At 42.1% G+C, this 15,448-nt stretch overlaps 1 protein-coding gene across 6 annotated transcripts in view; it reads right to left on the bottom strand.

The window, feature by feature from the left end:
- Positions 1 to 357: 357 nt before the first annotated feature.
- LOC106727112 overlaps positions 358 to 15,448 on the bottom strand; it is a 15,669-nt gene continuing 578 nt past the window's right edge. Inside the window, exons 2-4 of one of the 6 annotated variants that reach the window (XR_001363268.1) lie at positions 12,078 to 12,244; positions 10,705 to 10,838; positions 358 to 2,150 (exon numbers count right to left, since the gene is read on the bottom strand). Coding sequence is in view for 1 of the 6 variants with exons in the window: in XM_014544495.1 (XP_014399981.1) it covers positions 616 to 1,178 (563 nt within the window). In the remaining 5 variants the exon portion in view is untranslated. Of the gene's footprint in view, positions 2,151 to 10,704; positions 10,839 to 11,081; positions 11,121 to 12,077; positions 12,245 to 15,448 lie in introns of those variants that run through there. The other 5 variants (XR_001363270.1, XR_001363269.1, XR_001363271.1 and 2 more) reach the window with 5 other exon arrangements.

Genomic DNA, 15,448 nt, shown 5'->3' with positions numbered 1-15,448 from the left:
ACTTAAGTGTAAAATTCTGAACACAAATGGTTGCATCTGAGCCAGGCCTGCAGTCTCCTTATCATAGTCAGTAACTATTTTCTGGGCACCTCCTGTAATTTCCTTTTCTTGGTTCTGCCCCATCACAGGACCCAAATCGTTTTACGCAGTTTAGAGAGCTGTGGCAAGGATGGTACTAATTGTCTTTTATTTATTTTTATTGACTTCAGAGAGGAAGGGAAAATGAGGAATAGAAACATCAATAATGAGAGAGAATCATTGGTTGGCTGCCTCCTGCACACTCCAACGGGGATCAAGCCCACAACCCGGGCATGTGCCCTGACCGGAATTGAACCGTGACCTCCTGGTTCATAGGTCAACGCTCAACCACCGAGCCATGCTGGCCGGGCCCAATTGTCTTTTAAAATATAAGCATTAGTCAGACAACATTCAAGATTGTCCCTACACAGATGTCATCATTCACTCAAGTTGGACGTGCCCTCCTGAGTAGGAGGCAGGAGATGGAGTTAGAGGCAGCCCCCGGAAACTTTCCCAGAACCCTGACGGCCCTGGGAGTGTGAGGTGTGTGTCTGATCTGCAGGTGGGGAGGGGAGAGAAATGCTGGCAGAACCACTGTCAGGCAGTGGGCCCAGGCCACTGCCACTGGGGCTGTCTGGGCATTTGCAGCCTGGAGGGAGACCTGTGCCACCTCACTCCACCCCAGTCCTCTCTCCCCACCCCTCCCCCAGCGAGGCCACCCCATCCACAGCACAGCTCTACTGGACCAAGGAGGGTCCCAGCCTCCAGGACCTGCCTCTCTGAGGCTGCCCCTGTCCGTGTGGGGCCCCTGCTGAGGTTAGATGGGCACATAGAGAGGCCCTGTGTGTGATGGAGGAGATGATGGGTGCAGCAGGCCCCTGCCCCGTGCAGAGGAGAAGAGAAAAGGAGACAGTGGGTTCTGAGAATGGCCTGCGGTGAGTGCCTCTGTGTCCTGGGCTCCCGGCATCTTCCCGTTCCAGGTGTACCTCGTGTGTCTTCATCCAGCGGCCAAGCCCTGGAATGGAGGGAGGATGTGGAATGTGCCAAACCACAGGAGCAGAGGCAAGACTGTGGGGGAGCGAATGCCTCAGTGTCGGCTCTGGGGCCTGTTGGCATCAGGGAGGAGCACACTGGGGCCATTGTCCTGCGGACGGGGCTTCCTGGAAAGAAAGTTTGAATATGTGATGGATGTGGGGAGCGTTCAGCACATTCAACTCAACCAACGGTCAATACATGCGGATCCACTCTGTGCAGAGCCTGTGGGGGATCCTTCGTGGGAACTGGAGATGAGTGGACGTGGGCTCCCCCCTCGAGGTCTGAGGCCTCTCAAGAGAATAGGGAACAGATCCGCAGACAATTTACACAGCGACACAGTGCCAACTGTTACTGACACGCAACGCCCTGGGCTGGGCCCGCTGGTGAGAAGAAGAGGATTCTGGCCTTTGGGACAGTCAAGTTCCATCCAGTCAGCGTTTCACAAACACGTGTTTGGTTCATGCATTTCAGATGTGTCAAGCTTAGGGCTTGTGTGACACATGTAAGTGAAGACATTCACGCGTGGAGCTCAGAATCTATAGAAAAATAAGTCAGGGATAAAGGCCGCGGACGAGACCACCAAGGAGCAGGTGTGGGGAGGAAAGCCCAGCCAGAAGGACTATGGGTGAAGTGGTTGGCTGGCAGCACAGGAGGAGGCAGCCAGAGATGGTGCATTATGTGAAGGGGCGATGCTGTATTAACAGAGACGTGACACAGCAGGTCCTTCTGCAGCCATGATGATGGGGTGCAGCATGAAGGTGCCTCTGCCAGCTCACCAGTGAGAGGCACTTTCTGCAGCCGAGGTGGCATGAGGGTGATGGCGTCTACCCAGCCCGAGGATTGCCGAGCTCGGCCCTTCATGCACGTAATTGTTATTGCAGTCAGTCCTCACTGCACCCTTCCAGGCAGGAATGGCCTGTGGTGTAGAGAAGGTGGGTCACTTGCCCAGATCCTGTGGCTGGCAGGAAGGAGGTCAGGATTCCAGCCCATCCCTCTCAGCTCAGGCCTTGCATGAACACTCAGCAGTTTTAGAACACAGCCTGTGGTGTGTCTGAGTAGGACAGGGCCTGTACAGGGTCTGTGAGGACATCTCCTGCCTAAGAGAATCCAGAAAGTGCAAATTACCCGAAGCAGTCAAGCCTGGCTCTGTGTCGATAAGCTTCAGTGGTGTTAGGTGCTAAGCGGATCAGCTATCAACCCTGGTATGATGTTTACTCCCGTGTTCTCCTGGTTTTAGGTCTTGGTCATCTCTTTTCACAGCTAATAAAACTCACCCTATTTACTGAATTTCTCCCTAAGTCTGCTTCTCTCCACCCTTTCTCTGCCTTATCTATCCCTCCTAACTCTGACATGCAAATCACAGCTCCTGTCATCTTGAAACCATCATCTTGGTGTTACAAAGTTCTTTTCTAATAGTTTCTGTGGCTCCCTTCTGTTCTGCAAATCAAATTCTTACCTTCCTTCCTTTAAAGCAGCCATTATGCCATCTGCTATCCTCATTTTAGTCAAGTTACCATCACCACTGTTCTGTTTATTTCCACTGTATTTCAAAATTTTTGTGTACTTTCTCCCAATAGCAGTAACGGTACTTTGTTCTGAACCATGAAGCCTTCTGCTGTTTTTTCCTTTCAGGGGCTTCCTTGGGAACACAGACTGCTGCAGGAAGTCCTCCCAGACTGCTGCCCCCTTCCCTGTGTGGTGTGTATACATGGGCAGCAGGGTTGGCGTTCTGGGCCACTCTTTTAATCCTCATCTCTCATCAATGCCCTCTCCCCTCCTCTCAGGGGAGCTCCACGTCCTCACACCAACCCCCTGACTTATTATTCAGAGAATGTTTACTCATGTGGGGTTTTTTATCTGTATATAAGACTACGTGAAGTTTTTATTTTGTGTGAATGTCACTTTCGGGATAGGGTATAGTTCTATATGGTTTTTTGAGTGCAGTCTGACATGGGGACCTGGACTATAGACTTGTATGAGCATTTGCACGTACACGGAGTATCTAATAGAGTGGGTAGAGCCAAGGAACAGATGTATTTGTTCTCTAACAATGAATCAGCTTATTTGTGGGTTAATGCCAGTGGGTTTTTAACAAAATAGCAGCAATAAATTATTATTCTCTGTGGTTTGATGGGCAAATAGCATTTTATACTGAGGCAAAAAAAACAACACCCTGTATATTTTGTACTGGGACCAAATAATATGAGTACTAATCCATGGGACCTCAGAAAGAACGGAAGGATTGTAATATATGATGCAATTGTAGAGAAAAATAAAAGAAAAAATAAAGCAATCATAGATTTAAAAGCAGTTTTCACTTTGCTTGCTAATAACTGAATGAACTGGTGGGGGAAGGAAGGGAGAGCGACTGCACATAAGGTTATGTAGACAAATTTCCTCTTGAGACAGCCTTGATTACTGCATCCCTTTCACTCCTCTCTCCTCTCCCAGTTCTCTCTCTGTCTCAGCAGCATTTGCCACTTCAGGTTCCCATCCCCACGTGGACCATTTCTCTTTCTGGGGGAAATCCTGTGTGTACACAGTGGAGGACAGCTTGCCCCTTATCTAGTGAAGCAATGTTATTTAGCAAAGCTGAGATGGAGGGTCAGGAAAGGGGTATGTTACAAAGGAAGTGAGAACAAGCTCAGACAAGATGCAGGCGGGAAGGAGCAAAACATAAGTGACTCCAAACTTCACACAGTGAAGCAGGTTCTTTGCCTTCTTGGGCCGCTTCTCTTGGCCCTGCCCCACCTGCTCCCTGCCCTCCCATCCTGATGGGAGCTCCTGGAAGGGCAGCCTTGCCAGGGCCGGGAAGGAAGGGCAGGGAAGGACCTCAGGGAGGGGCCAGGGCCTCAGCTGGAATTTATGAGGTTACGTGGTGAACCCCAAGTCTCGGGACTTCAGTTTCTTCTTCTGCAAAATGGGGAGATGATTTCTCCCTCATAGGTTGTTGTGAGAGGTAAAGGGTTAGTACATGTGTAAGGCATTCCAAACGTGCCCACTGTACAGTAAACACACCCATGTTAGCGACTGTTGCTAGAGTGGGCAACGGAGAAGTTTGCTCCTTAAGTGGGCAAGCACAAAACAAGAACTGTGTTTAAAAGAGCAAGCAGCCCTGTCAACCAACAGCTATGCTCAAGAATGAATACAGAAGGCCAAGCTTAGAAAAGCAAATGGTTGACCTCTACGAGGCCTACTTTACATTTCAGCTTCTTTGTTTCAAAATCTGCATAATCAAGCTTGTTAATGGGAAATTTTAATTACTTTTAGCATAATGTCTTTAAAATATAACAGTAGTCTATAATCCCCATGCAACCAGTATCCTTGGCAAAGACTCAGGGCTTGTCTTTGTGTGTTTGTTCATTCAGCATTTCTGCCTTTAGTTTTCCACACCAGTGAACAGAAATCCACCCCCACGTGTAACTCGGGATCTGTTGCTGAGTGCACACAGCAGATCTCAGGTGGCCAGCAGTGAGAAATGGTAATGTAACCCATTTCCCCTGTGCCCACATCCATGCTAAGGTGGAATTTAAAGTGTTTGGACTAACACTGAATCAAGAATTAACTTATTCTTTGTGGAGTCATAACCCCCAAATGGCCCTAATCACAGCGTAAGCTAACATTTCATAGCTAAAGTCATAGTCACAAAACACCCAAGACAATTACTGAGTAGAATTTTGTCTTTTCTAGAAGAGTCATACTATTGAAACTCCCTCAAATTTGAATTAATAAGTGATATAACTAAGGGCATCCTTAATTTTCCACACTTAAAAAAATGAGTTATAAATTCAACTTCAGGTTGTTCCCTTCCTACGGAGGCAGATAGGATAAGCAATCACTACTACACAGCAACCATTTATGCTTTTCAGCACCAGTACAGTGGATTTACTGAGATAACCGACCAAGTCAAAACACATGCTTTCCAGTGAATTCTGAATGATTTTTGATTTCTTTGAACATGCCCATTTGGCTCCTGGACTGGTTTTAGCAGGGGCACATTTGTTTAATGGGGAGCAATAGGTCTCCAAAACAAGCTAGGAAAAGAAATTTCTAGAATGTGGAAACTGATGTAGCTAGCATAAATAAGTTACAGATAATTTTCTCTTTCCTTTGCCAACCTTGGGAAAGACCCAAGAATTATCCTACCATGGGACTTGAAAGATTAAAAGTAAAAGGTACAAAATAGTAAAATGGACTCTTACTGTAACTGCCTAGAAATCCTCATCAGGGGGTACTTTGAATATTAGACTTTTAATATGAGACCCAATTTCCTATGAAACTATTCAGACTAGAATTAGAGAACTAAAATTTGAATGTATTTTCATACAGAAAATATAGGGCTATTCAGAGGGGCAGGTTTCATTATAATACTTTATTTCCCCAATAAGGAGGAGCCTGTCAGAATTGAATAATTAAATGACTTAGTTATTTTTCTTTCTTTCTGATAGTCCTAGTCCTCCTCCTCCTAGTGTTCCCTTTGGATTACATCACCTACTTCTATGAACACTGGGGTTTGTTTTTGTTATGGCAATGCTCACAAGGGAAGATGGTCCTTTTACAGTAGGAGAGAATCCCTCTACTGGTTGTTTCTTCAAATTGCAGGTCTGCACTCAATGGTTCAGAATTTTTTTTTTTTTAAGTGAAAATATGTATTGGATATAGTAAGTTTAAGTGTTTTTCAGTGAAACCTGTTTCCATTATGTATTGATGAATACAGAATCAAGGTTACTTGCCTGTCTGAAACATTCAGCACCCGTGGGCTGCATACAGTCAGCCACAGGATTAGGGTGAGGCGAGTGAGGCAGGTTAAGTAAATGTTGGGTAGGATCCTGTCTTTATTTAAATTCTGATATTTTGTTTATTGTAAATTTTTGCATTAATTTTGATTTTTTAAAAAAACTTTACATTTAAATAGGACTGATTTTTATTACTACACTTTTTTATGTCCCCTTAAATGTTGTACCTCAAGTGAGCGCCTCGCCCTGACCTTCAGTATATGCCTCAGAGAGGGAATGGAGAGGGCGGGAGCCTGGGAATCCGAGACACACATGGGAATGAGAAGCTGACAATGTGTGACTCTTCTCCTATCTCAGTGAGGCAGGAAGTAAACGCATCAGCTAAGAGTGAGGAAGACAGACCTCAGAGAGGGGAGACTTAGCATGGCTGGTGAAGAGACTGGGAGAGGGAGAAGGTCGGGACAAGCGAAGGACAGTCACACAGCACGGAGTGCCCTGCCCACAGCTGGGTGTGGCCATTGGCAGGGATGCTGCCTGCGGGTGTCACACCTTCCCCAGCAGCCTGGCGGGTGTTGTAGGAGCAGAGAAGACGGGGGTGACCTGAGGTCTGGGGCTGTTGGGGTGACAGGACGGGAACCGAGGAGAGGAGGGCGAAGGTGCCAGATGGTTCCTCATCCAAGGCAGGGAGGTGGGTCAGGAGCTCGCTGGGTGGGGTGAGGGGGTTGGGGGCAGGGAGAGGTGGGCAGAGTGTTCTAAATGAATATATAGAGGTGGTGGTTGAAGATGAGTGTACTGGAGAGTGTGTGTACTTAAGTTTAGAATTTAGAGGGAATGAAGTTCCAAGCGAGGCCACATAAAGGACTTTCTTGCTGATAAGTTGTCTTGTGTGTAGTGGAGAGGAACTGTGAACACAGTGGTGCATACATCATAAAATAAGGGTTCCTTAAACTTCCAAGTGTCTTTTAAAAAAATATATATTTTTTTATTGATTTCAGAGAGGGAGAGAGAGGGAGAGAGATAGAAACATCAATGATGAGAGAGAATCGTTGATTAGCTGCCTCCTGCATGCCCTCTACTGGGGATCAAGCCCACAGCCAGGGCATGTGCCCTTGACCGGAATCAAACCCGGGACCCTTCAGTTCGCAGGCGACACTCTATCCACTAAGCCAAACCAGCTAGGGCATAAAGTAATATTCTGATGATATATCATAGAATTGTATACCTGAAATCTATATAATGTTATTAACCAATGTCACTCCAATAAATTTAATTTAAAAAAATTTCCTCCACTACAGTGTGGTGGAAAGTCTGAGTGTCGTGAAGAATACTTATGGCCATAGCTTTCCTCCCAAATGTTCCTCCTCCTGCCAACTCTGAACAGAAGAAAAGTTATTCATAGGAATATTACTTACCAAATCCTACGGGAACTACTAACAATATGAGCTACTTGTTAACCATCAGTGGCTATTTACTTGCTAAGATTATATAGAATACTTGTAATTGGATCACTAGATGCTCATCACAATATCTAGGGAAAAATGAAAGTCTTCTTTTGTAGTTAGTGCCAAAGAATTAATTTGGCTGCAAGAGCAGATTCTATCAGACATCTTGAGTATTATTACTTATAAAGCAGATGACAGTATTGTGTTTGGGGCAGTGAAATTAAATCCCATACCAAAGTGGGCCAAGAGCAGGTGTCAGCCTGGGACAGATGTCAGCACCAGGGACAAAACAAAAAGAACAGTCATGTAATCCTGTGAACATATTTGGAACTATAAACTGCAAATATAAATTCTGGATTGTTAACTATCATTTAGGACTATGCTGTCCAATATAATAATCACTAGCCACTTATGGCTATTTAAGTTTAAATTAATTAAAATTAAATAAGTAAAAATTAAGTAAAATTCAGGTCCTCAGTTGAATGAACCATATTTCAGTAGCCTCGTGTGGCCTGTCACTGCTGTGTTGGGCAGCACAGACAGAGAGCATTTCCATCACTGCAGAAAGTTCTACTGGACAGACTTGATACAGCACTTAAAACTTTTCCAGTGTATGTGGGGTTTTTTTTTGTGGGGGAGGGAGACTCCAAAAATTTTCTATGGTAACCCATATTTATCACTGTTTTCTGATCACCTCATACACTATACCACAAATAACTGAAATATGTTTACCAACACAGCTCTCCACTCTAACGATACACATAATACAACCAATTAAAATGTGTTGGCTGGATCAAATAATCAGGACAAGAGAAAAACAAATATGGAAACACTAACTCTTTATCCAAACATAGTTTCACTTATGAATGCATGTCCGAAGTCAGGCCAATGCCATTTCTGAGCCCCATCTTGTCACCTATTTTCATCAACTATCATAACTATTATATTTTTTTTTAAAGAAAGTTAGTTTTACATTAGTAGCAAGGTATAATTAAATTTATGTAATGACTCTGACCTGTGCCAGAGTCAATAAAATTGCTACCAGAAATGCTGAGAAAATCCCAATTATAGAGTAATCATCAAGAAAGCACAAGATTTGAGCAACATGACTAAATAATAATGATGATGATGATATATAAAAAGACTTGTGCAAATTAAGACAACCAGATCTAATAGCATTATTGATTTTTAAAAAAAAATATCAACTGTATAAAGTCCATAATCTGGCCTTTTTATTTCACATTTGCTTTCCCTCTGTGTTCTGATCAACCATGAATCTTCCAAAAGTACCATTTTAAATACATCTTATCACATTACTAGGTGATAAGATTATTTTCTTGATTCTTTTTTTAAAAAAAACATATTTTATTGATTTTTTACAGAGAGGAAGGGAGAGGGATAGAGAGTTAGAAACATCAATCAGCTGCCTCCTGCACACCCCCCACCGGGGCTGTGCCCGCCACCAAGGTACATGCCCTTGACCGGAATAGAACCTGGGACCTTTCAGTCCACAGGCTGACTGACGCTCTATCCACTGAGCCAAACGGGTTAGGGCATTTTCTTGATTCTTTATCTGATTTTCGAGGTTGTTTGCCCAACAAAATCACACTTAAAAAGCGATACATGATTGCAATTCACCGGAATAAAAACAAGTAATTCAATGAAGATGGCAAATACTTAACTAAGAATATAGTTTTCACAAGTAGTGGGCAGATCATGGTTTATAACCATAGATACTAGTTGTACATAAAAATCATGAGCCTGAGACATGATAGTATATATACACATTCTGATTAAAAATCAACTGCTGAGCACGCTTCTGGGCCACGGAAGAGTCATGAACTGCACAGACAGCATAAAGCTCGCTGTGGAGTGTGGTCTTTATCCCCCCTACATAGCTTGAACTGACAAAGGTGACTTAAAATTTTCCCCTCAAAACCAACTGTTGGGTGATAAATATTATAATTAAATAAGGAATTGAATTCCCAATAAGTCATAGAAATCAAAATGTGGGTTGTCCCTTATCTCAATTCCCTCTTGATAATGTCTCTTTCTGTTACCACCTGCAAAGTATTAACAGACTTAATGCTCAAGAGTGGTTGGTTAAACAGACAAGAATGGTGAAGACCTGGGAGGGGCTGGTGCGTGGAGAAGGGGTCATTGGGGAAAAACAAACAAACAAACAGGACATCTGTAATACTTTCAACAATAAAGATAAATTAAAAAAACAAAAAGAGTCCTTAGACTACTCAGCGTTTAAGCTGGGAAACATGTGTGAGACCACACATCCCTGGTGGCTACAGCACCGGGCCACAGGGCTTGGAAGGAAACAGTTTTATTTTGAGCAGAGTGCAAAGACAATGCAGCACTTCGCAGCTACACTGTAACTAGATCCTGCTTCTATTTATTAAGGAAATAATTAGATATTAACAGTGTCTTAATTAGCAATACAGGGGAATAGCCTTCTTATCACATCAGACACTGAAATTCCTGGCACATATTTTTCTCAGAAGCCAGTCTAGCCCTAGCCAATTTGGCTCAGTGGATAGAGCACTGGCCCAAGGGCTGAAGGGTCTTGGGTTTGATTCCAGTCAAGGGCCTATACCTGGATTGCAAGCTTGATCCCTGGCCCTGGTGGGGGAGGGGGTGGTAACCAATTGATGTCTTTTACACATCAATGTTTCTCTATCTCTCCTCTTCCCTTCCATTCTCTCTAAAATCAATAAAAAAATATCCTCTGGTGAGAATTAACAAAACAAACAAACAAACAAAACAAACAAACAAACAAAAAAAGAAGCAGCCCATCTACCTTTGCCCCATGTTCTGAAAAAGAACAGCCTATGTACTTGCTGGTCTCTCATAACTCACAAAGAACATACAATTTCCTTCCCTACAGTATTTTAGAGGAAAATCTCAGAGTTCATCTCAGAGTCACAATAAAAAGCCATTTGATTTCTCTCATCCCTATTATTGGAAGAGACCAGTTAGAAATTCATTCTATTAATTTCGCCTAAATTCAGATATTATTGTACCTAATCTAAGAATAAAATATCCTGGACTTAAAAACAAACGTTAATCTTATTTTTTCTACTACCCTTCTTGTGTTTTCCTTCTTGTGTTTACTCTGCTAGCTTTATTACAAATACTATACATAGACATGATACTAGGTTCTGCTATTTTAGCACAGAGCTTAAATAAGAAGGTTAAAAAAAATCCTGGCTAGGCCGGCTGGTGTGGCTCAGTGGATGAGCATGAACCAGGAGGTCATGGTTTGATTCCCAGTCAGGGCACAGGCCAGGGTTGTGGCTTGATCTCCAATGGGGGGCATGCAGGAGACAGCTGATCAATTATTCTCTCTCATCCTTGATGTTCTATCTCTCCCTCTCCTTCTCCCTTCCCCTATGAAATCAATACAAATATAGTTTTAAAATCCTGGCTACAATTTTTAAGTATATCAATTAGAATAACATTACCCTCTTTCAAAATTATTATAAAATGTTGAACCTTTCAAGGGTCAATTCTTCCTTCTTCACCAGAATTTGAAATGGATCTCATGAACTGATGACTTGCAACAGATTGACTGGCATCAGGCAGAAAGCAGCACAACCTTAAAAAAGAGACAATAACTAATTATGTTGACACATTAATTAAGCAGCTATAATAGTTTTCATAAATAATATTTGAAGAAAAAAATGTTTGAGACCAAGCGTCCCTGTCTTACTACGGAAATAAGTCAGACAGAGATTGTAGGAAACACTTACTCTCAGCAGGGGGAGGGACAATATAGCACTTCACAGCTATATTGTAACAATTAACCCAACCTGCCAGCTACAGAAAAATCATGTCATACCTCAATACTTGTATTTAATTTCTGGTAAGTCTCATGGATTTGATCTCTCATCTCTTGGCTCAACATATTTATTTGCTTCATCCAAAACAAGCATCTTGATCCATTTTGGAAAATTAAAAAATAAGTCTTACTTAAGTGTGGGTTGTGCATAGAGCCTTCCTTCCAAAGATTATGGTATGGAACAGGCAGGGAAGAGGAACTTTACAGTGGAGAAACCTCACAAATACTACCTCAGCCAGGTGACCAAGGTCAATACCAAATCAAACCCTTGATGTAATGAGAAAATGGCACTTTAATTCTGTGGTCTTCCTCTCCAAAATCCCTAACCCAAGTCTAACCTTAAGAAAAACAACAAATTTCAAATGTAGGGCATTCTAAAACTATCAGACCAATACTCCTCAAAACTGTCAAGGTAATCAACCCAGGTGCGATCCTGGAACAGAAAGACAGTAGGTAAAAACCAAGGAAATCTGAATAAACTCTGGATTTTGGTTCAAGATAATGTACCAAGGTTGGTTCATTAATTTTAACAAATGTACCCTACTAATATAAGATGTTAATAATATGCCTAACTGGGTGCAAGGTATCTGGAAACTCTGTACTGTCTTCTCAATGTGTCTGCAAATCTAACACCATTCTGAAAAAAAGAAAAGTCTTGCCAGATGGCGTGGCTCAGTGGTTGAGCACTGATCTATGAACCAGGAGATCACAGTTTGAGTCCCGGTCAGGGCATATGCTCAGGTTTCGGGCTTAATTTTTAGTGTAGGGCGTGCAGGAGGCATCTGATCAATGATTCTCTTTTATCATTGATGTTTCTATCCCTCTCTCCCTTCCTCTCTGAAATCAATAATAATATATTTTTTAAAAAGTCTTAGTATCAACTCTAGATATTCATGCATGGCAACTGGCTTAAATAATTAGGCTAATTATTTTTCTTTACCATATCCCACATATTATGGTTAAAAAATACCCTAGGAAAAACATGGTAATACTTACAAAGATATCCTCTATTTAACATCTCCTGTTCTCCCTGGAGTACCAATAACCAGTATGTGCTTGGCCAGTCTGCATTTTTGCATTTCATTTTTGAACACCAATTCCACAAAGCAGGCATGACAAGTTGTTCCCAGATAGTATTCAAGAGCTAGAGTTACCTTTTGGATCTAAAAGTCAAAAGCGTTAAGTTATTATGTTGCAGAAATAAAGGCTCCATCAAATGATTTCCGAAGCACATGGCTAAATGCCGAACTGTTCATATTCAGTTTAAAATTCTGGTCTGCAAGCAGCTTTTATACAGCACAACACAGAACCACTTCCAAATTTACAACTAATCAAACTGCTTCATGATAGACTCCTTTTAAGTGTCTCATTTTTAATTAGATTTTTGTGCCTTTTCAAACTTGGGATCCTGTTTCTTACAGTATCAAAACGAACATTTCCTATATTATTCTTCTGTGTGTAAGACATGTAGTGAATAAGCTCTGTGTTAACAGCTCCAAGGCAAGATGTTCTGTATGTAGTCACTGATTACCATTCACTTTAAAAATAAGTACCTTTTCAATAGGAAACTGTGACTATACAGCCTTGATCTAAATAAAGCCTACAACTTTGTTGGGGCACAGGGCAGGCCACCCCAATATATTCCACCATGGCATACTGATTACTTTGAATTAAAGTTACTTGACAAGCAGCTGGTGCAGGAAGGGCCCATTACCCTGGCTTGTTGCCTTGAACTCAGGAAATTCACCTCTGCAGTTAGAGGTGCACTCCTTGCTGCAGGGAAGCTGAGGAAGACACCCTCATCACTAGAGGTAAGGAATCCAGGGCCGAAAAGCTTACATAAACAAACCATGTTACTCCTTCACTAACTTACTGCCCAAGCCCAAACTCACTAAAGAGCACCCAAACCCAAGTGTATTTATCTTGTCACTTCTTCAAAAATATATTGTTTCTTTGTCTAAAAAAGTAAAATAAGCTGGCTGGTTCATCATTTCTCAGAGCAACTTTACAGTGGAGAGTCCTCACAAATATTACCTCAGCCGGGTGATCAAGGTCAATACCAACAGTCAAACCCTGGATGTAATGAGATCCCTGTGATGGGAGAGGGAAAGGAATCATAGACTTTGATGGAAGTTGGAAGGGCACAGATGAAGGTGGATGGGCAAAGTTTCTGGCAGGAAGCCTAGCTCAGGTATTCCATTTTCTCAATAACATTGGGATCATTTGTCGAGAATGGCTTGTAGGAGATTTCAGGGTTTTGAAAAGAGTGAAGAGGACTTGATAAAGCAGTTGCATAAAATGGAAGAATGAAAGCCCAGGTGAAGTTGACTACCATGAACTAATTTTTTTTTTTTTTAACCAAATCTTCCCAGTGTATAAGTTTCTCCAGCTCTTCTAGGAGGTTTGCTGCAGGTACAAAGATATATAGTTGGATTCATCCATGGCTGAAGTTTTCTCTGGTGGATAATATCTAATAGTCATTGATAGCATTTATAAATCTTGGGGGCGAGGGAATAGGTTTTTGTTAGTTATATTACAAATAAACCAAGGGCCAGATATGTTAAGGGATTTGTTTCTGATCACTTGGGTAATAAAGAGTGGTTGCAAAAAATTAGAACTTGAATCTTCAAAATTACATATTCCTTTCTAGGTGGTAAAAATGTTTTGTAGTTTTTTGGAGAAAAAAATTTCCCAAGAGGAATTTCAGGGAATAGTTTATAAGTAAACTACTTTAACACTGTAAACACTGAGGATATAAAACAATATACAAAAACATAAAAATTCTAAAAGCTTGGCCTCTAGTTTTTAAAATATACCCAGTATGCCTCACTAAAAACAGCCACTGACTATACACCCATTTTCTGACTTCAACCGTAACCCTGTAGTCATTTTTGATGCTGGTAATGTTTCTTCCTGTTTACATATAACCCAATAAAAATGAAAACATAGAAAATTATACATGAGGAGCAATGAAAAATACAGATATATAAATATTTTTTTGTATTATCCCAGCTTACAGATATTTGATCTGGTAAAACTGTTATATTATAGACTAAAATGTCTGCTTTAATTATTATTAAACAGTATGTTTCTTTTCACTGAAGTTCAAGATATCCACAATAATATCCTTAACTGCTTGGCTTTTTTCAACTTAAAATTTAAAAATGTAATGATTATCTAATGACTTATGCCAAAGACCCACACTTATCAAAAGTCCAATTACAATGGCTGAACACAGGTAAAGTTACTTTTAATGTCCCAGACAATGGACAAGGATTTAATACAACAATCCCATGAAGTGGAAAATTATTATCATCTCTACTGTAAAGAGGAGGTAACAGGCCCAGTGAGATTAGGTAACTTGCCTACTGCCTTCCAAGTGCTGGAGCTGGGCTTTGAACCCAGGTGTGTCCCATTCCACAATTTGAGCTTCAGCTTCTATACACGATACTACTTTAACCCTACCTTTACAGTGATGTATGGATCTCTCGCAACACATATGAATATAACCTTCTCCACAGACATCAGAGCCAAATGATATGCCATTGTGATTTACTACATAAAATACATTTTCAAAATCAAATAGTAAATAACTATTCTTTGACAGTTTAATACAGTTACTTCTTCCCAAAAATATAAAGTAAATGCCACAGCGGGGAACTTGAATATAAAACAACTCTTCAGCCCTTCTGAACGATAAATTCGCTTTTGTTAACTAGATTCATTCCAACAACGAGAAAGAATCCCCCAGGAGTCTTTCTCTGAACTGCACGCTGATGAAGGACAGCAGAACTAAAACGGGGTTTCAAGGCGTCCTGGCCCCCCTTGGGGTTTCATCACCGCAGGGATGAGCACCGCGCTCCCCGCACAGGGAAGGCACCTGCCAATGGTCAGGATGTGTCCAAGGGTACAAAACAGGCCGCCCAGTCAATTTCCGATAAATAACACTGTTTTATATTTTAATTTTATTTTATATTGGGGACATGTTTATGCTAAATGATTACTTGCTTTTTATCTGAAATGTAAATGCAAATAGCATCCCGTATTTTTATTTGCTAAAGCTGGCAACCAACCCCTGGCGAGGTGCGCATAAAAGATGGCAGGCCCGGCGCCATGCCCCCCACCTCGTAAACGGGGAAACTGAGGCCAACGGCAGGCGAAAGGGTGGCGGTGGGAAGGGGAAGAAAGGGAAGGGCTGGTGGTAGGAGGGCTCCCTCCGCAGGTGGAATTGGAAGCGGACTTCCCTGACTTGCAGATTCTTTCCTCTCGTCCTCCTCCTCTCCCACCCTCGGGTACCTGCGCAGCTCATTGCCAAAGGGGGCCAAACAGCACAGGCCCCGCCCCTGGGCAGGAACCCTCCCTCCCCG

This window comes from Myotis brandtii, unplaced genomic scaffold, assembly GCF_000412655.1.
Source record: "Myotis brandtii unplaced genomic scaffold, ASM41265v1 scaffold368, whole genome shotgun sequence".
Lineage (NCBI taxonomy): Eukaryota > Metazoa > Chordata > Mammalia > Chiroptera > Vespertilionidae > Myotis > Myotis brandtii.
This window is presented reverse-complemented; position numbering and strand designations above follow the sequence as displayed.